Consider the following 23,137-nt stretch of genomic DNA (forward strand, 5'->3'; position numbering starts at 1 on the left):
TGCTGCTTTACAGCGCCAGAGACCTGGGTTCGATCCTGACTGCGGGTGTTGTCTGTATGAATGTGTAAGAAGGAACTGCAGATGCTGGTTTAAACCGAAGATAGACACAAAAAGCTGGAGTAACTCAGCGGGACAGGCAGCATTTCTGGAGAGAAGGGTCTCGACCCGTAACGTCATCCTTTGCTTCTCTCTAGAGATGCTGCCTGTCCTGCTGAGTTACTCCAGCTTTTTGTGTCTACCTTCGGATGTCTGTATGAACTTTGCCATTCTCTCTGTGACCTCGCGGGTTTTCTCAGGGTGCACCAGTTTTCCCCCACCTTCCAAGGACGTGCGGGAATGTAGGTGAAATGGCTTCTGTAAATTGTCCCTAGAGTGTAGGATAGAATGGGGTCAGCGCGGGGGACGTTGTTGATGGACAGAAGGGCCTGTATCTTTAAAACTAAAAACTATAACTACTAAACATTTTCAATCGCTCGTTTTGTCTAAAAAAGATTGTTGAGCTGGAGTTGAATATAGAGCCAGGTGAGTAGTCGAACCATGGTGGAATTTAAGGGAGGGATAAGAATGTTAAAATCGAGATGTTGTTTCATGAGAACGAGTTGTAATTCGGCAAGGACGTTGGTAAAGAAGACTTGTGGACATATCACCAGCGAACTGGGAGATCCGTGGGTTACAGTGATTGGGGTGGGAGAGGCCCACGCAGAGTTATGTGTGCAACATTGCGGGCATTTGGACAGTCTTGTGCCATAATTATGCATGTAAACATTTAGAGCAGATTTGGCACCCGAATTACCCAAACGGGTTGTTTCCCACGTTCCCTTCTGCCAGTCTTGTGTTGGTGGAATTCTTACACTCATACAGCGTTTTATTTCAGTAACGTGCAACAGATGTGAGGTTGGAGGTTGAAGTTTCTAAGAGATTCCGTTCCTTGTGTGCAATGTTCACTGACGGACCGAGAGTGTCCTGGTGGTAATGAAGGAATAATGTGGAATGTAAGTCCTACACCAATTGATCCCCAATTCCCCGAAGCGCAGTTTAGGTTTACTATTCAAAAGGACTAACTCAGCAGGACAGGCAGCATATCTGGAGAATAGGGCAAGGTGACGTTTCGAGACAAGACCTTGATTCACACTCTCGACCCGAACCGTCACCGAACCATGATCTCCAGGGATGCTGCCTGACCTGCTGAGTTACTCCAGTAGTTGGTTTCCTTGTGTGTATGAGCTCGTATCCTTTGTTCCTTATTTCTAGGTTTATTATTGTCATGTGCAGTGAGGCACTGTGAAAAGTTTTGTTTTGAGTGCTATCAAATCAACTCAATTCAGATGTAGACAAAAAATGCTAGAGAAATTCAGTGGGTGAGGTAGCATCTATGGAGAAAAGCAGTAGGCGACGTTTTGGGTCGAGACCCTTCTTCAGACTGATGGGGGGGGGGGCGGTTGGGGGAGAAAGGAAGATGCAGAGACTGTAGGCTATGTGGGAGAGCTGGGAAGGGTGAGGGGAAGGAGGGAGAAAACCTGAAATTCGAGAAGGTGATGTTCATATCGCTGGGGTGTAAACTACCCAAATAAAATATGAGGTGTTGTTCCTCCAATTTACATTGGGCCTCACTTTGGCAATGGAGGAGGCCCAGGACAGAAAGGTCAGATTCAGAATGGGAGGGGGAGTTGAAGTACTGGGCAACCAGGAGATCGGGCTGGTTAGTACAGACCACGCGGAGGTGATCGTCGAAGCGGTCGCCGAGCCTACGCTTGGTCTCGCCGATGTAGAGAAGGTGACACCTACGACAGCAATGCAGTAGATGAGGTTGGAGGAGGTACAACCTCTGCCTCACCTGGAAAGACTGATTGGGTCCTTGGATGGAGATGAGGGGTGAGGTAAAGCGTCAGGTGTAGCATTTCCTGCAGTTGCAGGGAAAGTACCAGGAGAGTAAGTAAGTAAGTAAATGTTATTTATATAGCACGTTTATATCAACTCGCGTTGAAACCAAAGTGCTTTACATAGAAGAAATAATTAGGTTTCCGTACATCCATAGAAAAATTTAAAAAAGAAAAATGACACAACACATTATAGAATTTAACATGAACGTCCCCCCACAGCAGAATCAACATTTTCCACTGTGGGGAAAGGCACTAGAAAGTTCAGTCCTTTCCTCTGTGATCACCCGGTGGTCACCCGGAGAGGAGGTGGTTTGGGTGGGAAGGGACAAATTGACCAGGAAGTTACGAAGGGAACGGTCTCTACAGAAAGCAGAAAGGGGAGGAGATAGAAAGATGTGGCCAGTGGTAGGTTCTCCCTGGAGGTGGCAAAAGTGTCGGAGGATTATATTTTGTATGTGTCGGCTGATGGGGTGAAAGGTGAGGACAAGGGGGACTCTGTCCTCATTAGGAGTAGAGGGGATGGAGAGTGAGAGCGCATCTGCGGGATATAGAGGTGAGCGCCTCATCTATAGTCGAAGAGGGGAATACACGTTTCCTGAAGAATTAGGACATCTCCAATGCCCTGTTCTGGAACCTCATCATGGATGCAGATGCAGCGTAGATGGAGGAATTGGGAGGGGATAGAGTCCTTATAGAGAGCAGGGTGGTAAGAAGTGTAGTCAAGATAGCTGTGGGAATCAGTGGGTTTGTAGTAGCTGTCGGTCAAACATCTACTACAAACTTGTCTACACTTCTTCCCACCCTGCTCCCTGTAAGGACTCTATCCCCTACTCCCAATTCCTCCTTCTACGTTGAGCGTAAATTGGAGGAACAACAACTCATTTGTCGCTTGGGTAGTTTAGACCCCAGCGGTATGAACGACCTCTAATTTCAGGTAGTCCTTGCTTTCTCCCTCCCCTCCCCCTTCCCAGCTCTCCCTACTGTCTCCGCCTCTTCCTTTCTCCCCCCCACAACAGTCTGAAGAAGGGTCTCGACCCGAAACGTCACCTACTCCTTTTCTCCATAGATGCTGCCTCACCCGCTGAGTTTCTCCAGCATTTTTGTCTACTTTCGATTTTTCCAGCATCTGCAGTTCCTTCTTAAACAAATCAGATCAGATAATACCACACACAAATACAATCACGCCAGAATCTAGTACAAAGGCAGAGCAAAGGGAAAGATAGCATGGAAAATATAGTTTGTGCCGCCCTCAACTCCTTCTGGCGGCACAAACGCATCGAATCCTACCCTCACAATTACATCTGCACAGATTTCAACAATCCATGTCATATTACATTGTTCTTCAATCGCATAGTTGCCTTTAACAAATTAATTAAATATTGCAGATTGTCCCAGTTCCTAATAAACCACGCCGCGGGGTTTGTTGGTAGCAGCCCAGGGGAAGAATGCATGCCAAGTAACTTTCCGTAAGTTCCCCAATTCTTTATTATTATTTTATTCCAGAATCAGTGCGCGCTATTTCATGTTTTATGCATTACATGGCAAAGTTAATCCAAACAAAACACATCTGCTCTTTCGCCCGTTCTCTCCACACCGTATGTGAATCTCTTCTGACACGGACGTCAGGCTCCAATTCAAAGTGACCAGAGGCACTCCCAGGTCCCGGGAAACGCTACGCTTTGTGCTGCCATTGGTAAAGTGAGAACTTACTAGGCGTAACCCACCAAAACTTCGGATTCGTAGTCAGATGAATATTGCCCCGAGTGGTTTCAGATTTCATTCCTCAGCCTCATCACGGAAATGTGACAACTCAACAAAATTCCCATCTAAAGGAACCGGCACCAAAAATGAGACCAACATCCACCTCTGGGTTCTACCTCAGCAGGAAGACAGTGGTGCTATGTAGCTTCCTCGTCCTAGTTTTACTGGTGGTTTGCACGGTTTTGGCCATTTTCTATGGCAAGCTAATTGCTGAGAATACGGGCATCTTCTCGCCGACCTGGGAGCCTCCCAGCACCGACTGGGAGACGGCGGCCCCGGGTCGCCAGGGTCCCTGGAACAACTCCCGCTTACCAAACAGTCTTATCGCCAGGAACTACCAGCTGGAGCTGTGGCCGCGCTCGCTCTCCGGGCTGGAGCGACCCAGCCACTTCTTCGGCCAAGTTAACGTGACGGTGACTTGCATCAAGGAGACCGAGGTCATCCTGTTGCACAGCCATGAGCTCCGCTACACTGGGGTGGCCATCGCCGCCCTGCTCTCTCCGGCCATCCGCTGCACTTGGTTTGCAGTTGAGAACGATTATCTGGTGATTGAACTGAACGAGAAGCTGATAACAGGGATGGACTACATCATTCAGGCCAACTACAGCGGGAAGCTGGATGAGTTGTTAACGGGACTTTTCATCACCAACTACACGGAGTGGGGTGTCAACAAGTAAGCAAGTTTGCAAACTAGAAAAGTCGGAGGGGTTCGGGAGCGTCCTGACCAGTGCAACCCTCCTCGGTTTAAGATACACTTTCTATTTTGTAGACACACGCAACTGCAGATGTTGGTATACAAATAAAAAGAGACAAACTGCTGGAATAACTCAGCGGATCAGGTAGCATCTCTGGAGAACACGGATAGGCGACGTTACGGATCGGAGCCCTTCTTCAGACGCGAAACATCTGCTATTCATGTTCTCCAGAGATGTGTAGGAAGGAACTGCTGGTTTAAACCGAAGATAGACACAAAAAGCTGGAGTAGCTCAACGGATAGGCAGCATTTTTGGAGAGAACGAATACAAACAGAAGGTAGTTGATTGGCTATATTTAAGAGGGAGTTAGATGTGGCCCTTGTGGCTAAAGGGATCAGGGGGTATGGAGAGAAGGCAGGTACAGGATACTGAGTTGGATGATCAGCCATGGTCATATTGAATGGCGGTGCAAGCTCGAAGGGCCGAATGGCCTATTCCTGCACCTTTTTTCTATACGTCCCGTTGCAGGTGTCTTTCCCCAGTATTTGCCGCAGCCGTGAATTGGACGTTGCATGCGACGGGACAGCTTTAGACTTTAATACTTTAGAGATACAGCGCGGAAACAGGTCCTTCGGCCAAGCGAGTCTTCGCCGAACTCTTCTACATCGTTTATTTACTAAGCGAATCTCCACAGCGTTAATAGACACAAAAAGCTGGAGTAATTCAGTGGGACAGGCAGCATCTCTGGAGAGAAGGGGTGGGTGACGTTTCGGGTCGAGACCCTCTTCAGACTGATTAGGGGCAAGAGAATGAGGGATTATAGCGCTCCACAGCGTTTATTTTGCTGCCACGAAGTTATGGTGTTGTGGATAATGTGGTGCAGTTGTCCGGCTGTGCTGCACTGAGACTTGCTCATAATTTTAAAATGACAAGTCTAAATCCGCGCAGGACATCCGACCTCGCCCACCGTTGCTTTCCACTCGGTTGTGAACGAACATACACATTTAAAAAAAAGTCTACTAAGGCAATTTAGCAAGTTTTTGTTAGCATTATTTTTTTTAAGCTTGAAATTTTAAAAGTACGGTTTCGGATTCCTAAAGAACAGCCTGGAACCTAAAATACATTTTGAACAAGGGAGCATTATTTTGCGGAGAAGATATGTAGGATTTATTTGAACAAACTAAACACAACAGTATTTGACCCCCGGCTTTGTACCTGGATAACAGGTTCGCGTAGCTTATGTTTGGTTCGATCTCTGACTGATCTGAACATAAACAGCGTTGCCTCGGGGGCAACTAGGTTGTTGAAGGACATACGGATAGGTCCTTGTGAAGTGTGTGGGAAGGAACTGCAGATGCTGGTTTAAACCGAAGATAGACACAAAAACCCGGAGAAACTCAGTGAGGCAGGCAGCATCTCTGGAGAGAAGGAATGGGTGACATTTCGGGTCGAGACCCTTGAAGTTGCAATCATAACGATAGCTTGAGTGTACTACCCTTTCATACCACTGTTTTGCTTTTTTTTCACTAAGAGTTGGATAGATTTCTCCAGTACGTGTGGTTTTAATTTCTGCCTGCATGATATTAGTATTCCTGATATAGTATTCCTGATATGTGCAACTTCTCAACATTCATATCTATTTAAGGTACACAAAAAAGCTGGAGAAATTCAGCGGGTGCAGCAGCATCTATGGAGCGAAGGAAATAGGCAACGTTTCGGGCCGAAACACTTCTTCAGACTGATCGGGGGTGGGGGGGGGGGGGGGGGGGGGGGGGGGGGCGGGGCCAAGAAAGGAAAAAGGAGGAGGAGCCCGAAGGCTGGGGGATGGGAGGAGACAGCAGGAGGGCTGAGGAAGGGGAGGAGACAGCAAGGACTAACAAAATTGGGAGAATTCGATGTTCATGCCCCCAGGATGCAGACTCCCCAAGCGGAATATGAGGTGCTGTTCCTCTAATTTCCGGTGTTGCTCGCTGTGGCCATGGAGGAGACCCAGGACAGAGAGGTCGGAGACGGAGTGAGAGGGGGAGTTGAAGTGCTGAGCCACCGGGAGGTCAGCTTGGTTATTGCGGACCGAGCGGAGGTGTTCGGCGAAACGATCGCCCAACCTCCACTTGGTCTCATCGATATAGATCTGCTGACATCTAGAGCAGCGGATGCAATAGATGAGGTTGGAGGAGATGCAGGTAAACCTCTGTCGCACCTGGAACGACTGCTTGGGTCCTTGAACGGAGTCGAGGGGGGAGGTAAAGGGACAAGTGTTGCATCTCTTGCGGTTGCAAGGGAAATTGCCCGGGGAGGGGGTGGTACGAGAGGGAAGGGAAGAATTGACAAGGGAGTTATGGAGGGAGCGGTCTTTGCGGAAGGCAGATATAGGGGGAGATGGGAAGATGTGGCGAGTGGTGGGGTCACGTTGGAGGTGGCGAAACTGACGGAGGTTTACTTGTTGTATGTGACGGCTGGTGGGGTGAAAGGTGAGGACTAGGGGGACTCTGCCCTTGTTGCGAGTGGGGGGATGGGGAGAGAGAGCAGTGTTGCGGGGTATGGAAGAGACCCTGGTGCGAGCCTCATCTATGGTGGAAGAGGGGAACCCCCGTTCCCTGAATAATGAGGACATTTCAGATGTCTTGGTGTGGAACGTCTCATCCGTGGAGCAGATGCAGCGTAGACGGAGGTATTGGGAGTAGGGGATGGAGTCCTTACAGGAAGCAGGGTGGGAAGAAGTGTAGTCCAGATAGCCTTGGGAGTCAGTGGGTTTATAGTGGATGTCTGTCAGAAGTCCATCACCTGCAATGGAGATAGTGAGGTCAAGGAATGGTAGGGAAGTGTCGGAAATGGTCCAGGTGTATTTGAGTGCTGGATGGAAGTTAGTGGTGAAGTAGATGAAGTCAGTCAGTTGTGTGCGCGTGCAGGTGGCGCCAAAGCAGTCGTCGATGTAGCGTATCTATTTATCTCTGAGATACTATATTCACAGTGCTGACTTGATTTTACAGCTAATTGTTAGAGACCGGCATTTTAAATAGCTTGCCTGTATTCTCTCGGACTGCAGGCTTCCCTATGCTGTTGCATGCCATTAACTGGGTGCATGTTGCTTTGTGCATGTCACTTCTCAATTCTGTCTCTTGCCAGAATCTGAAGAGATTCAAGTTCATTAGAACACAATTAGAACATTAAACCAGCAACTGCAGTTCTTTCTTATACATACAGTCACTTGAGTTTGTTCCGTCGTTGAATTAAATTATGGCTGATCGAATCTTGAGTTCAATTCTACTTTCCTTCCCATGTCTCATTACTCTAGACTCTACAATGGTGAAAACTTGTCCATCACAAATAAACATAATCTTTTATTTAAGATAGACAAAAATGCTGGAGAAACTCCACGGGTGAGGCAACATCTATGGAGAGAAGGAATAGGCAACGTTTTGGGTTGAGGCCCTTCTTCAGACTGAGGGGTCGAGACCCTTCTTCAGATGCTGCCTCACCCGCTGAGTTTCTCCAGCATTTTTGTCTACCTTTGATTTTTCCAGCATCTCAAGTTCTTCCTTAATCTATATAATTAAAAGTCTAAACTTGACCACTTCCTGTTTGCACTATATATTGATATTAGAAAAAAACGCGATCACTTACGGCTGTGATTTTTGGCCATCTTACTCAGTCCCCCTCCAGCTGTCAGGGCCAGAGGGCTATAAAACCCGGACGTGTGTGCGTGGCTCAGTCTCTGCTCGATGGGGGAGGGAGAGGGTCACGACTTAGTCTGAGCTGGAAATCTACAGAACAATGAAAATACTGACCTGTGAGTGCCCTTTATGTGTTTTTAAACTGTGCCTTTTGCAACTGTGTTGCTATTGAAATGTGTGCCTATTGCAACTGTGTGCCTTTTACAACTGTGCGCCTTTTGCAACTGTAAAAAAGGATGAAAATATCTAAAATTGATTGTCCACCCTCTCCCCCTTTTCTCTCATAGTCTCCCACCTGATTTCGGCAGAATTTCTTTTTGTTTTTAATTTTTATTGGAGGAAAAAAATACAGTACATCTGACGTATTGCATTACATTTCCTTCCATTTTGTTTTTTATATATAATAACAAAATAACCCTTACCCACCCTCCCTAAACACCCATTGGCAACTAATGTGCTCACAATACAAATATATCACAAATTTCTGTCAGTTTCTGATCTGCCAGCCTGCCAGGCTTGAGTTACTGAGCTTCCAGGCCTGAGTGACTGAGCTGCCAGCCCAAGAATCCATTCGGCCCACAATGTCCATACTAGCCCTCTGGCAGGCACGTGCCGTGAGTAATTACTCAGGGTAGGCACTCAGTCGGCCTTAAAAAAAAATTTAAACCACGCATGTGCAGATTGTTCAATCCGTAAAAATAAAAAATAAAATAAAAACAGTAACAATTCAATTTGCCCAAGGCTTCCTAGTCTCCTTTATTCTGAATTACTGAATGGGTGGGTGGGGAAGATTGATGGCAGGTGGAGAGATGGTGGGAAAAATGGTACGGGGAAAAGTTGAATCAGTTGTCATCTTATTGAAAGACAACACTTGTTCAAGGGTCCAATTGGGGGGAGAGTTCCTTTCACAGCGTGTGGAGAGTCTGTGCCAGGGGTTAAAGATGTGGGGAGAGCAGGAGTGTTGAGAAGGAGGGGGTCGGGGATAATGCCAGCATAACTCACTCACCGCTGCCGCAGCTCTCCGGGCGCGAAGCCACGCACTGTAGCCGGGGATAGAAGCAGCTCGGGTGGCTGCGAGCGGCCGCCGGGACCCGACAGCAGAACTGGCCGCCACGTCAGCGCCTTCTGCCGGCCCGCTCACCTCTGTCAGTGCTCTCTGTCAGAACACCTCTCACCTGCCGCTTGCTCATGTCAGCCGCTTCCAGCAAATCCTTAAATTCCCACAGCCGAGTAACCTCAATTGCACTGTCGGAATTTAAGGACTTGAGTGAGGCCAGCGAGTGGCAGGAGAGAGGTTTTTAGACGGAGAGCTGCCAGAGGTGAGCGGGGGCCGGCAGCAGGCGCTGAGGTGGCGGCCGCTCACTGCCAGCCGAGCTGCTTCTCCCCCCCCCCCCCCCCCCCAGCCTCAATGCGGTGGCATTGCACGCCTTCGTGCAAGGAGCGTCACAAGTGGCATTATCCCGATCCCCTCCTTCACAACATTCGTGCCCTCCCCGCAACTTTACCCCGGGCCAGACTCCCAAAACGCTGTGAAAGGAGCTCTCCCCCACACCCCGGGAAATACGGTATTAAAAACATCGCCAAGAAATGTACTTACCACATCATTGGTACACAAACTCCATTCTTCTCTCTCTGTTTACTAAGATACACTTAAAATAATGCCAATCCATATTTGAAAACCCCGCCAAGAAACTAGCGCTGTGCATGCGCAGTGCTGCAAAGGCAGAATTTCTGCTGCCTTCAGCCCCAATTGAAAGTGACGGCTTCCAGCAGCGCTGACGGCACGTGGGCTACACAGAGTTTCCCATGTTACAAGCGCTGCGGATGAAAGGCATGGAGAATTATGCCTACCTAAGAGATCGATCTCTTAATTGCTATGTTATAATTTTAGTCGGGGTAGGCAGTGCCTACCTTGCCTACTCTGACGTCACGTGCCTGCCCTCTGGAAACCAGTCCCTTCGGCCCACTACACCCATGCTAGCCCTCTAGAAAGCCCCCCCCCCCCCACTGGCCAGCAATCTTGGAATTGGTGGAGAGGTGGAATATTGTGTTGGGGGACCAGCCCTCCCGTGTGAAGCTGGGACCCAATGGGTCCCAATTAGTCTAGTCTTTTATATAAACTTGTTTATAATCAGTGGCTTGCCCTCCTATGTTCTCTGGGCCAGAGATTACTAAGAAAACTGAGATGCCAAAGATTCACCAGCTTGTGAGAGCAGAATTTTCTCCTCACTTCAGTTTTAAATGTAAACATCCTTATTGTAAAACTATTGCCCAAGTTCTAGACCCCACCATAAGAAGTAACCTCAGAATTTTTAAAAGTTTCATCAAGGTCATGTCTCATTCTTCTAAACTCCAACAAATAGGATCAACATGCGTAGTATTTTCTCTGATGACAACAATTTGTCATTTGTGGACCTTATCTAAACTGCCCACAAAATAAGTATATCCCTCCTTGTAAAAGGAGATCAAAACTCTTTACGGTGCTCCAGATGTGATCTCACCAATTAACAATACGATTTCTCAACATATATATTCCTTATCCCCTGTGATCAAGGACAAAGCTGAAATAACTCACTTCCTCCATCCCCCCCCCCCCTCCCCCCCCCTCCCCCCCCTTCTCCCCCCCCCCCCCCCCCCCTCCCTCCCCCCCTCCCCCCCCCCCCCCCGCCCGGCCCACACCATCCCAAAACCAACTTGCTTCTTGCCAATTATTACTTGAATTTGACCAGAAATAGAATTCTATAATGGATAATATGCTGTCATAAGGTGAAAGGCAGTCATTATCATCTCATTATTGGTGTCAGATTATTTCTCTTCACATCTGGAGTAAAGCTGTAGTGTGATCTTGAGCCTAGTTGTTTACTGTTCCGAGCAGTTTCAAAACAGTTTGGCACAGCTGAATGGCTGGCTTGACCAGTTCAGAGGGGAGAGTAGACTATATACCAGGGGAATAGAAGCATAAATGCCAGAAGCATTCAGAATTTATAATGAAGGATCCTGGATCTGAAATGTTAACCGCTTCATTTTCCACATTTTCCTACAATCTTCCTGCATCTAGCCTGTCCAACCCCTTAAGAATTTTGTAAGTTTCTATAAGATCCCCCCTCAATCTTCTAAATTCTAGCGAGTACAAGCTGAGTCTATCCAGTCTTTCTTCATATGAAAGTCCTGCCATCCTAGGAATCAGTCTGGTGAACCTTCTCTGTACTCCCTCTCATTACTGGGATGTCAGGACTTTTATAATGGGTGACTTTAATCTACATGTAGATTGGGTTAATCAAATTGGCAGGGGTGCTGAGGAACAGACGGAGATATCATTGTCTTGACACCATGTTACAAAGTTCTCTATTTCCTTCCTGTGCTCTGTTTTGTCATTGCTCATGATTAGGCCCACCACAGTGGTGTCCTATACAAACTTGTTGATGGAGTTGGAGCTGAATTTGCCCTGCACAGTCGTGAGTGTAAAGGGAATATGGAAGGGGGCTAGTGTCGGGAATTGTTGTGGAAGGTGTGGTTTGGTCAGATTAGGTCAGATCAGGCCTTCAGTCCTGGGATCATCTGACCTGTCGGAATATGAAAGATAATTTCATTAGAACATTTAGAAATTGTGCTATTGTATCGGATGCAAGTAGATCCTTCTCTGTGATGAGCATGCAAGGATCTCCATGCTCCAATGACATCTCGCAGGTGCCTTAGAGGAATATAAGAAAGGAGAACTCTAAGTGGGTGTTCCCGGCGGCTGTCACTCTACTCAACAACGTACCTCAGTGACTGCCATTCACCCCCCCCCCCCCCCAGACACTTATTATTATTTATTCAAATCATTTGCTATGTCGCTCTTCCAGGGAGATGCTAAATGCATTTCGTTGTCTCTGTATTGTACACTGACAATGACAATTAAAATTGAATCTGAATCTGAATCTGAAAAGGGCCAAAAGGGGCTATGAAATGGGCTTCAGCAAGTCGAATGAAAGAAAATCCTAAATGGCCTGTCCCACTTTCACGACCTAATTCACGAGTTTGCCCTTGACTCGCACTCGCAGCATGGTCATCACGAGGTCGTAGGAGGTCGTAGGTAAGTCGTAGCAGGCCGTGATGCCAGTCATAGGTACTCGTGGCATCAAGTAGGTCGGGGCGTTTTTTCTAGCATGATGAATAATGTCCACGAGTAAGAAAGGGCATGAATTAGGTTATGAAAGTGGGACAGGCCCTTAAGACTTTTTATACCTACATTAAAAACAAGAGGGTGACTAGGTAGGACAACTCGGGGATAAAGGAAAGAGCACCTTAATGCTCTTTAAGAGCCCCAACACCTCCTGCAAGAACAGGAGCACAACATTAGGAATTCAATGAGGGTGATCAGAAGTTATAGATCTACGATATAGAAAATGGCCGCTTCAATAAATAACCTGTGCATCATAAGCCAACAGATGTCTCATTTGTGTGCCTACTGCCACAAAATTGAATTAACTTTATAGTCATAGAGTGACACAGTGTAGAAACAGGCCCTTCACCCCAAGTTGCCCACACCGGTCAACATATCCCAGCCACATTAGTCCCACCTGCTTGCGTTTGGCCCATATCTCTTCAGACTTGTCCTATCCATGTTTTAATCACTAAACCTTTATTTTAGGCACAACTGAAACATGTAGAATATTTAATGCTACTTAATCTTCACAATGCAATGTTATAAAGGGATTATTGGAGATGGTGTGCAAGGTGCATTCTTCTCAGCAGTAATAGTTAAATAAATTGCATGTATACAGCACCTCGTACAGTGAAATGTTTCAAGATACCTCAAGCCAAGTTGGGGAAAATGATCCTAAGCTTTGTTAAAGTGGGTTTTAAGCATCTTCGTAAAGGAGAGAAGAGAGGTAGAGGTGGAAAGGTTTAGGGACAGATTTCCAAAGATTAAATCCCCAGCAACTGGAGAGCCAATGACATAGCAATTTCAATCAGTAATGCCTGTGAGCTGGAATCAGAGTTCAGATACATTCAGGGGTCTCCACATGTTTCAGAGGAAGGAAGCGAAAGGGGAGCTTTGAATATGGGAGTTTGTGTGTTCTAAAATCTCAACAGGACTGGAATTCAATTTAGGCCAGTAAGCACAAGATGCTGAGTGAACGAATGAAGGACCTTTCCCACACCAGCCATGTCAACATTTTCTCTGAGCAAATTCTGTGGTCTGGTGCATCAGAATGTGTCATTTCAACCCAACCTGCTGCGAGCCCAGCTAACTGAGTAATACTGCTGGCAAAGGTCACTTCAACCACATAATGTGCTCCAGATGGAAAAAAAAATAATGTATGTCTGGCAACATCTTGTGCTGTTCGAGAAATTGTAAAGTAAGAATGTGTATTATAAGTTCCAATAGTTAACTAGTTATGGGGCACTTTGTAAGTTTCATGGAAACTATATTTGGAGGAATTTCTGAAGGTCCAAGACAATTTTTAAGTTGTGCTCGGTTATTAACTTTACTTTAAATATTTTGTTTAATATTATTAGTAGGAATAAGAATACAGATTTTAAATTGTCTGTATAAAATAAATGTGAATGTCACTGTAAAAAAAAGAGCCTTTATTTCAAAAGGGGTAAAATAAACATGGATTGATTTACATGTAGAAACCAGGAACTGCAGGTGCTGGTTTACCCAAAAGGACACAAAGTGCTGGACTAGCTCAGCAGGTCAGGCAGCATCTCTGGAGAACTTGGATAAACTACACGTCACCTATGTAGTTTCTCCAGCGATGCTGTCTGACCCGCTGAGTTACCCCAGCACCTTCTGTCCTTTTATGGACTGTGTCCAACCTGATTTACTCCATGCACATTTAGACTTTAGACTTTAGAGATATAGCACGAAAACAGGCCTTTTGACCCACCTTCCACCCTGACCAGAGAACACCCATAGACTAACACTATCCCACACACCAAGTACCATTTTATAATTTTACCAAATACAATTTATCTACAAAACTATATGTATTTAGATCGTAGGCGGAATCTGGAGCACTTGGAAAAATCCACGCGATCAGGGAAAACATACAAATACCATTCAGACAGCATTTGCAGTTGGCATCAAACCCGAATCTCTGGTGCTGTAAGATGGCCACTCTACAGCTGTTCCACTGTGCCGCTGTCTAGTTTCCTGTCTAAAGTAGCTCCAGACATTGCTGCCATGAGCATGTCATAAAATGCAGGCAAACATTGACTAAGTCTCAGAAGACGGATTCTGAGATAACATCCATGGACTATTCCAATGGCCTATTGACAACATGTTGCTGGTCAAGGACATTAAAACAATTTCAAAAGTTTTTAAACATTTTAAAAAGACACTACATAAAAATAAAAATAAAAAATTAAATTATGAAGTTATATAACACAGTTAAGTGATATCAGATAATTAAAAACATTCAGAATTTAAGTTAAAAAAATAACCACTTACATTATCAATCTTGGTCAATTACTCCACTCAGATAATTGGGGCTATGTTATCAACAACAGCAAGGTTGAATCTGAAAGCCACCCAGTGCCTTGGGTCAGGCTGACTGACCTCTGTTCCTGGACATGTCTCTGACTTCGTGGACAGACTTGCAAGTGAGAGACGAGCTAACCTTTGAAGAGCATCTTGCACGCTTCCCCGCACGATTGTTGGTGAATGGTGCACACGTCTCAGACGATGGTTTGGGGTATTTGGGTATGGGTTGGAATGCCTTTGTATAAGTGGTGAATGTCAATGTCATCCTTTCACTCTGCAGTAACACTAAGACAGTAGGTATCGAGCATATGCAGAAGGCCAAGCCTGCCAATCTCATTCCTCCACTCTTTCTCTTCAGTGCTGCAAATCATCTATCTATATCTATCTTATCTTATATTACTAAAAGTCTGTTCTTGACCGGTTTTGGCCACCTGTGCTGCGATTTCCGAGAGAACGCCGCCACCTACGGCCGTCATTTTTGGCCACCTTGCTCAGAGCCCCCCTACGCCGCATGCGTGCCGAGGATTTTTCCCGTTCATTAAAAATGACAGAGATATTAATGTTTTTACAAAATTCCCCATTCTCTCTGCTGCCCCCGCTGGTGGCAGGGGGGAGGGTCTATAAAACCAGGAAGTGGTGTGCCACACAGTCTCTTCAAGATGGAGGAAGGCAGAGGGTCACGTTTCTCTGAGCTGTGAATAACACTGAACACATGTCTACTCAAATGTAAGTGCCCTTAGTGGTTCTAAAATGCTTGCAGAATGTGTCTATTGGTACTAAACTTGCAAAAAAGTGTCTATTGGTTCTAAAGCTTGCAAAAAAATGTCTATTGGTTCTAAAGCTTGCAAAAAAATGTCTATTGGTTCTAAAGCTTGCAAAAATGTCTATTGGTTCTAAAGCTTGCAAAAATGTCTATTGGTTCTAAAGCTTGCATAAAAATGTCTATTGCTTCTAAAGCTTGCAAAAATGTCTATTGGTTCTAAAGCTTGCAAAAAAATGTCTATTGGTTCTAAAGCTTGCAAAAAAATGTCTATTGGTTCTAAAGCTTGCAAAAAATGTCTATTGGTTCTAAAGCTTGCAAAAAATGTCTATTGGTTCTAAAGCTTGCAGAAAAATGTCTATTGCTTCTAAAGCTTGCAAAACAATGTCTATTGCTTCTAAAGCTTGCAAAAAAAATGTCTATTGCTTCTAAAGCTTGCAAAAAAATGTCTATTGGTTCTAAAGCTTGCAAAAAATGTCTATTGGTTCTAAAGCTTGCAGAAAAATGTCTATTGGTTCTAAAGCTTGCAAAAAAATGACTATTGGTTCTAAAGCTTGCAAAAAAAAGTCTATTGGTACTCCAGCTTGCAAAAAAATGTCTATTGGTTCTAAAGCTTGCAAAAAGTGTCTCTATTGGTTCTAAAGCTTGCAAAAAAAATGTCTATTGGTTCTAAAATGGTTCATACTAACGCTCCAGAAAGCCCCCACCGTCCCCCACCCCCACCCCAGGTTGGCCTGGCTTGGGTGTGTCTTGAAATTGAAAGGCACTAATTACTGCAAATGGTGGCATGAAGTTGAAAGGCACTACTTACTGCAAATGGTGGCTTGGATGCAATGGCTTGAAGTTAAAAGGCATTACTTACTGCAAATGGTGGCTTGGGTGCATTGGCTTGAAGTTGAAAGGCACCACTTACTGCAAATGGTGGCATGGAGTTGAAAGGCATCACTTACTGCAAATGGTGGCTTGAAGTTGAAATGCACTACTTACTGCAAATGGTGGCTTGGGTGCTTTGGCTTGAAGTTGAAAGGCACTACTGTAAATGCACTTACTTCCTGTTTGCACTGTATATTGATTTTAGATAAAACGCTACCACTTACGGCTGTGATTTTTGGCCATCTTACTCAGTCCCCCTCCGCTGAGCAGGTGCAGAGGATTCTTCCCATCAATGAAAAATAAAAGTGTTATTAGTTTTTAAAAAAAATGTTGAGAATCTCTCTCCTGTCAATCACTCCATGAAAGCCACACCTTTCCCAACGGGTCCCACTTAGTCTAGTATATGACTAAATCTCTGATCTTGACCGCTTTTGGCCCACTGTGCTGCGATTTCCGACAGAACGCCGCCACCTACGGCCGTCATTTTTGGCCACGTCGCTCAGAGCCCCTCTCCGCCTTACGGGTGCAGAGGATTTTTCCCATCGATGAAAATCAGGGAGATATTAATGTTTTTTAAAAAATCACCATTCCCTCTGCTGCCCCTGCTGGAGGGAGTGGGAGGGACTATAAAACCAAGAAGTGGTGTGCCTCACTTAGTCTCTGAAAGATGGATGAAGCCAAGGGTCACGTCTCTCTGAGCTCTGAATAACACTGAACAAATGTCTACACAACTGTGAGTACCCTTAATGTGGTCGGAAAATGAAAATATGGTTTGTTTGAAGTAAAAAGGCACTGCCTGCAAATGGTTGTTTGGGTGCTTTGGCTTGAAGTTGAAAGGCACTATTTACTGTAAATGGTGGCTTGGGTGCTTTGACTTGATGTTGAAAGGCACTTCTTACTGCAAATGCTGGCTTGGGAGCTATGGCTTGAAGTTTAAAACAAATCACCATTCTCTCTGCTGCACCTGCTGGAGGGAGGGGGAGGAACTATAAACCAGGAAGTGGTGTGCCTCACTCACTCTTTGCAAGATGGATGAAGCCAAAGGTCACGTCTCTATGAGCTCTGAATAACACTGAACAAATGTCTACACAACTGTGAGTGCCCTTAATGTGCACTACCTGCAAATGGTTGTTCGGGTGCTTTGGCTTGAAGTTGAAAGGCACTATTTACTGTAAATGGTGGCTTGAGTGCTTTGACTTGAAGTTCAAAAGCCACTACTTATTACAACCGATGGCTTGGGAGTTTTGGCTTGAAGTTGAAAGGCACAAATTACTGCAAATGGTGACAGGTGATTTGGCTTGAAGTGAAAAGGCACTAATTACTGCAAATGGTGGTGGGTGATTTGGCTTGACGTTGAAAGGCACTTCTTACTGCAGATGGTGGCTTGGGTGCTTTGGCTTGAAGTTGAAAGGCACTACTTACTGCAAATGGTGGCATGAAGTTGAAAGGCACTACTTACTGCAAATGGTGGTATGGGAGCTTTGGTTTAAAGTTGAATACCACTACTTACTGCAAATAGTGGCCTGGGAGCTTTGGCTTGAAGTTGAAAGGCACTACTTACTGCAAATGGTGGCGGGTAATCTGCTTGAAGTTGAAAGGCACTACTTACTGCACATGGTAGCTTGGGTGCTTTGGCTTGAAGTTGAAAGGCACTAATTACTGCAAATGGTGGTCGGTGATTTGGCTTGAAGTTGAAAGGCACTACTTACTGCAAATGGTGGCATGAAGTTGAAAGGCACTACTTACTGCAAATAGTGGCTTGGGTGCTTTGGCTTGAAGTTGAAAGGCACGACTTACTGCAAATGGTGGCTTGGGTGCGTTGGCTTGAAGTTGAAAGGCACTACTTACTGCAAATGGTGGCTTGGGTGCTTTGACTTGAAGTTGAAAGGCACTACTTACTGCAAATGGTTGCGGGTGCTTTGGCTTGAAGTTGAAAGGCACTACTTACTGCAAATGATGGCGGCTGCTTTGGCTTGAAGTTGAAAGGCACTACTTACTGCAAATGATGGCTTGGGTGATTTGGCTTGCAGTTGAAAGGCACTTCTTACAGAAAATGGTGGCTTGGGAGCTTTGGATTGAAGTTGAATTGTGCTATTTACTGCAAATGGTGGCTTGGGAGCTTTGGCTTGAAGTTTAACAAAATCACCATTCTCTCTGCTGCCCCTGCTGGAGGGAGGGGGAGGGACTATAAAACCAGGAAGTGGTGTGCCTCACTCACTCTCTGCAAGATGGATGAAGCCAAGGGTCACGTCTCTCTGAGCTATGAATAACACTGAACAAATGTCTACACAACTGTGAGTACCCTTAATGTGGTTTGAAAATGAAAATATGGTTTGTTTGAAGTAAAAGGCACTACCTGCAATGGTTGTTCGGGTGCTTTGGTTTGAAGTTGAAAGTCACTATTTACTGCAAATGGCGGCTTGGGTACTTTGGCTTGAAATTAAAAGGCACTACTGCAAATGAACTTACTTCCTGTTTGCACTGTATATTGATTTAAGATAAAATGCTACTACTTACGGCTGTGATTTTTGGCCATCTTACTCAGTCCCCCCTCCGCTGAGCAGGTGCAGAGAATTCTTCCCATCAATGAAAAATAAAAGTGTTATTAGTGTTTAAATAATGTTGAGAATCTCTCTCCTGTCAATCACGCCCTGAAAGCCACTCCTTTTCCGGTGGGAGGGGGAGTGGTTATAAAACCCGGAAGTGTGGGTGTGACTCAGTCTCTGCATGATGGGGGAGGGAGAGGTCATAACTCTGAGCTGTGAATCAACTGAACACACTGAATGTCTACTGAACTGTGAGTTTGGTGTTTTGTGTGGTTTTATGGTGGTTTCACCCTGCATGAAATGGTATGAAGCTGCATTTGAATTTGGTGGCCTTCGACCCTGCTTGAAGTGGAATGAAACTGCACTTAAATTTGGCGGCCGTGCATCCTGCTTGAAGTGGTATGAAACTGCACTTGAATTCGGTGGCCTTGCACCCTGCTTGAAGTTGTTGGAAACTGCACTTGAATTCGTGGGCCTTGCACCCTGCTTGAAATGGTAGGAACATGGATTTGAATTTGGTGGCCTTGCACCCTGCTTGAAATGGAATTTCAAGGAATAGTCATGAGTCAACTGCCAGCCCACCAGCTGTGAGTTAGCTGCCAGCAGATCAGGCTTGAGGGACTGAGCTGCCACCCCAAGAACCCATACCAGCACTCCAGAAAGCCCCCCCACTGGCCACCAATATTGGAATTGGTGGAGAGGTGGAATATTGCGTCGGGGGACCAGCCCTCCCGTGTGAACATGGGACCCAACGGGTCCCACTTTGTCTAGTATACTTATAAAACTATCATCTTGTTCTGTCTTAAATACCCCTCCAATTTCCCTTTGTAGTAAATTCTGCATGGGTTCTCTTCATTTTGTTTGCTGATAGTTATGGCAAGAAATTGAGACATTTCAGGCCAGTCGGAGTACTTCATTATCAGTCTTTTTTCCGTTACTCCATACTGCTAAGTTGAATTACTTCCAAATCAAATATCTAATGATATCAAAGGCTTGACAAATATATATTAAAATTGGGCTCCAGTAAGCAAGATGCAGAGCCAGTGGGATTTGCAATTATTTTCTAGCAAATTACAAGAGTTTGCTTTTGATGTAAAATGTGCTGTTTAGGACTCATAGGTAGCACATGTGATGGATCTGGGATTATTAATTAGGCAGATTTGAGGCCATGAAGAGCCTTGAAAACATGGGGCAATAATGTTGCACTCATGAGAATGTAAAACTCTCAGAGTGTAAAGGGCTTGTCCCACTTGGGCGACCTAATCCGCGACTTCTGGCGAGTTTGCCCTCGACTCATATTCGCAGCATGGTCGACAGGTCGTAGGAGATCTTCATAACTCTCCTTCATGCTTGAGAGTGGTCTCCGCGACTCGAGGCCTCAGCTAGGCCACGGCGTTTATTTCAATATGTTAAAAAACGCAATAGGTCGTAGTAGGTCAGCATGTTAATGGTAGGTAATCGAAGGTAGTCGAAGGTAGTCGTAGATAGTCTTCATCATAGTCGAAAGGAGGTCGAAGGGAGGTCAAAGGAGATCGAAGGAGATCGTCTTCACTCTCCACTATTCGGTGTCCAATTTTCCCGAAGTTAGTCATAGCTAGTCGTAGCTTGTCGAAGCGAATCTTCAACATAGTCGAAGGAGGTAGAAGGAGGTCTTCTGCATAGTCTAAGGAGGTCTTCATCATGTCATTTTTTCAAACTCTTCTAAATTCGCCAATTAGGGCGCCCAAGTGGGACAGCTCCTAAAAAGTCTTGAGAGCAAGAGCAAATGTGGTTACAAAACACAGGAGTGATGGCTGGGTAGCTGGGTGTTTCCTTCAGAAATAAAGAGAAGTTAACGTAACTGATTTTAGTTTGAGATTTTGTCAAGTTTTGCAACTTTATCAATGTTGCAACTTTTGCAAATTGCAAAGTTTACCAATTTACATAGATCAATGAAAAATAGGTTGCCGTTTCAAAAATCGACAATTTTTTAGTCGCAGGTCTGGTCGAAGCCGGTTGCGACGCTAGTCGAAGGTAGTCAATGGAGGTCGAAGGAGGTTTTCTTCATAGTCAAGGAAGGTTTTCAACATATGCGTGGGAGGTAGTAGGAGGTTGCAGGTCACCTCGACCTTGATTTTTTGTTGGGTGGCGGGCAAGGTCACCAGAGGTTGCTGTTTAGGTCTCCTAAGTGGGACAGGCCCTTAACTTCTCTGAGCAGTTGATGCTGTCGGGAGTCTTCTCCGGTAAAGAGCGTACCTCCTGGTTGGTTTTTCCCATTTGCAGATTTCCTGTCACAGCAACAGCTCATTCACAGCGAGTGCTGGCATCATTTTACAGGGGAAGCCCAAATCAATTATCTGAATTGATCTCTCTAGGCCTGGCAGTACCCGCAATACATGGGTTTTGTGGGAAAGGTGCCAATGAGATCTGCTCGGTTGTGGGCCAAGGTTTACAAATGGGAGAGGACTCAGCTACAGGGTGCTTTTTAAATGATTGCCTGAAATATACTGTAGTCTTACAAGACACTTATAAACATAATTTGGCAGCACAGTGATGCAGAGGTAGAGTTGCTGCCTTACAGTGCCAGAGACCCAGGTTCCATCCTGATTACGGGTGCTGCCTGTACGGAGTTTGTATGTTCTCCCTGTGACCATGTGGCTTTTCTCCAGGTGTTCCGATTTCCTCCCACACTCCAAAGACGTACAGGTTTACAAGGTAATTGGCTTCTGTAAGTTATAAATTGTCCATAGTGTGCAGGATAGTGCTAGTGTATGGGGTGATCACTGGTTGGTGCTGATTTGGTGGGTCAAAGGGCCTGTGTCCACACAGTATCTCTAAAAGTAAATGAAAAATAATTATCTTTCTCTCAATCCATAAAAAGATTTATTATCAGAATAAGCTGTACTGAATAATATCCAGCAGTCAGTGAGAATGAGGCACTAAATTTGGTGGTATTATGCATGTGGGTGGGCCTAGGGAACATGTCTTCTGCAGCGGGTGAGCTTGAAGATGTCCATCCAATCCAAAGTTCTTGCATTGCTTGCAGCAAAACCAGATCACCTCCAGCTGCTCCACCAACACTGGCAGTAGATTGGGATCCTGGACTTTATATGGCAAGAGGTGCCTTAGGGCTGTCCTGCAACCTTATCCACTGCAGAATTGTTCCGTCAAAGTGCTCTAGAGAAATGGGTTGCACCTGACTTTGCCATTTATCCTGGCACTGATGATACACGCATCGCTGAATCTAGAGCACAGGAACAGACCCTTTGCCTCATGATATCCATGTTGAACATGATGCCAAATTAAACTAATGCCTTCTGCCTGCATGTGATCCATGTCCTTCCATTCCTTGCATATATATGCACACATACATATAAATATAGACTAGACTAAGTGGGGCCCATTGGGTCCCATGTTCACACGGGAGGGATGGTCCCCCAACACAATATTCCACCTCTCCACCAATTCAAATATTGGTGGCCAGTGGGGGTGGGGGGATGCTTTCTGGAGCGCTAGTATGGGTGTTGTGGGCTGAAGGGAGTAGTTTCCAGAGGGCTAGTATGGACATTGTGGGCCAAATGGATTCTTGGGGTGGCATAACAGTCACACAAGCCTGATGTGCTGGCAGCTCACTCACAGCTGGTGGGCTGGCAGTTGACTCAAGGCTATTCCTTGAAATTCCATTCCAAGCAGGTTGCAAAGCCACCAAATTCAAGTGCAGTTTCATGCCATTTCAAGCAGTGTGCAAGGCCACCAAATTCAAGTGCAGTTTCATGCCATTTCAAGCAGTGTGCAAGGCCACCAAATTCAAGTGCAGTTTCATGCCTTGGCTTGAAGTTGAAAGGCACTACTTACTGCAAATGATGGCTTGGGTGATTTGGCTTGCAGTTGAAAGGCACTTCTTACAGAAAATGGTGGCTTGGGAGCTTTGGATTGAAGTTGAATTGTGCTATTTACTGCAAATGGTGGCTTGGGAGCTTTGGCTTGAAGTTTAACAAAATCACCATTCTCTCTGCTGCCCCTGCTGGAGGGAGGGGGAGGGACTATAAAACCAGGAAGTGGTGTGCCTCACTCACTCTCTGCAAGATGGATGAAGCCAAGGGTCACGTCTCTCTGAGCTATGAATAACACTGAACAAATGTCTACACAACTGTGAGTACCCTTAATGTGGTTTGAAAATGAAAATATGGTTTGTTTGAAGTAAAAGGCACTACCTGCAATGGTTGTTCGGGTGCTTTGGTTTGAAGTTGAAAGTCACTATTTACTGCAAATGGCGGCTTGGGTACTTTGGCTTGAAATTAAAAGGCACTACTGCAAATGAACTTACTTCCTGTTTGCACTGTATATTGATTTAAGATAAAATGCTACTACTTACGGCTGTGATTTTTGGCCATCTTACTCAGTCCCCCCTCCGCTGAGCAGGTGCAGAGAATTCTTCCCATCAATGAAAAATAAAAGTGTTATTAGTGTTTAAATAATGTTGAGAATCTCTCT

The 23,137-nt window shown here is 45.5% G+C and overlaps 1 protein-coding gene across 2 annotated transcripts in view; it reads left to right on the forward strand.

Annotated features, from left to right (window-relative positions):
• The first annotated feature begins 3,633 nt into the window (after positions 1 to 3,633).
• LOC116970862 (aminopeptidase Q-like) overlaps positions 3,634 to 23,137 on the forward strand; it is a 135,132-nt gene continuing 115,628 nt past the window's right edge. For both annotated transcript variants that reach the window (XM_033017461.1, XM_033017460.1), the window contains exon 1: positions 3,634 to 4,314. In XM_033017461.1, coding sequence (XP_032873352.1) covers positions 3,728 to 4,314 — 587 coding nt within the window. In that variant the 5' untranslated portion in view covers positions 3,634 to 3,727. The remainder of the gene's footprint in view (positions 4,315 to 23,137) is intronic.

The sequence above is a fragment of the Amblyraja radiata genome, chromosome 3 (genome assembly GCF_010909765.2).
Source record: "Amblyraja radiata isolate CabotCenter1 chromosome 3, sAmbRad1.1.pri, whole genome shotgun sequence".
NCBI classification, from domain to species: Eukaryota; Metazoa; Chordata; class Chondrichthyes; order Rajiformes; family Rajidae; genus Amblyraja; species Amblyraja radiata.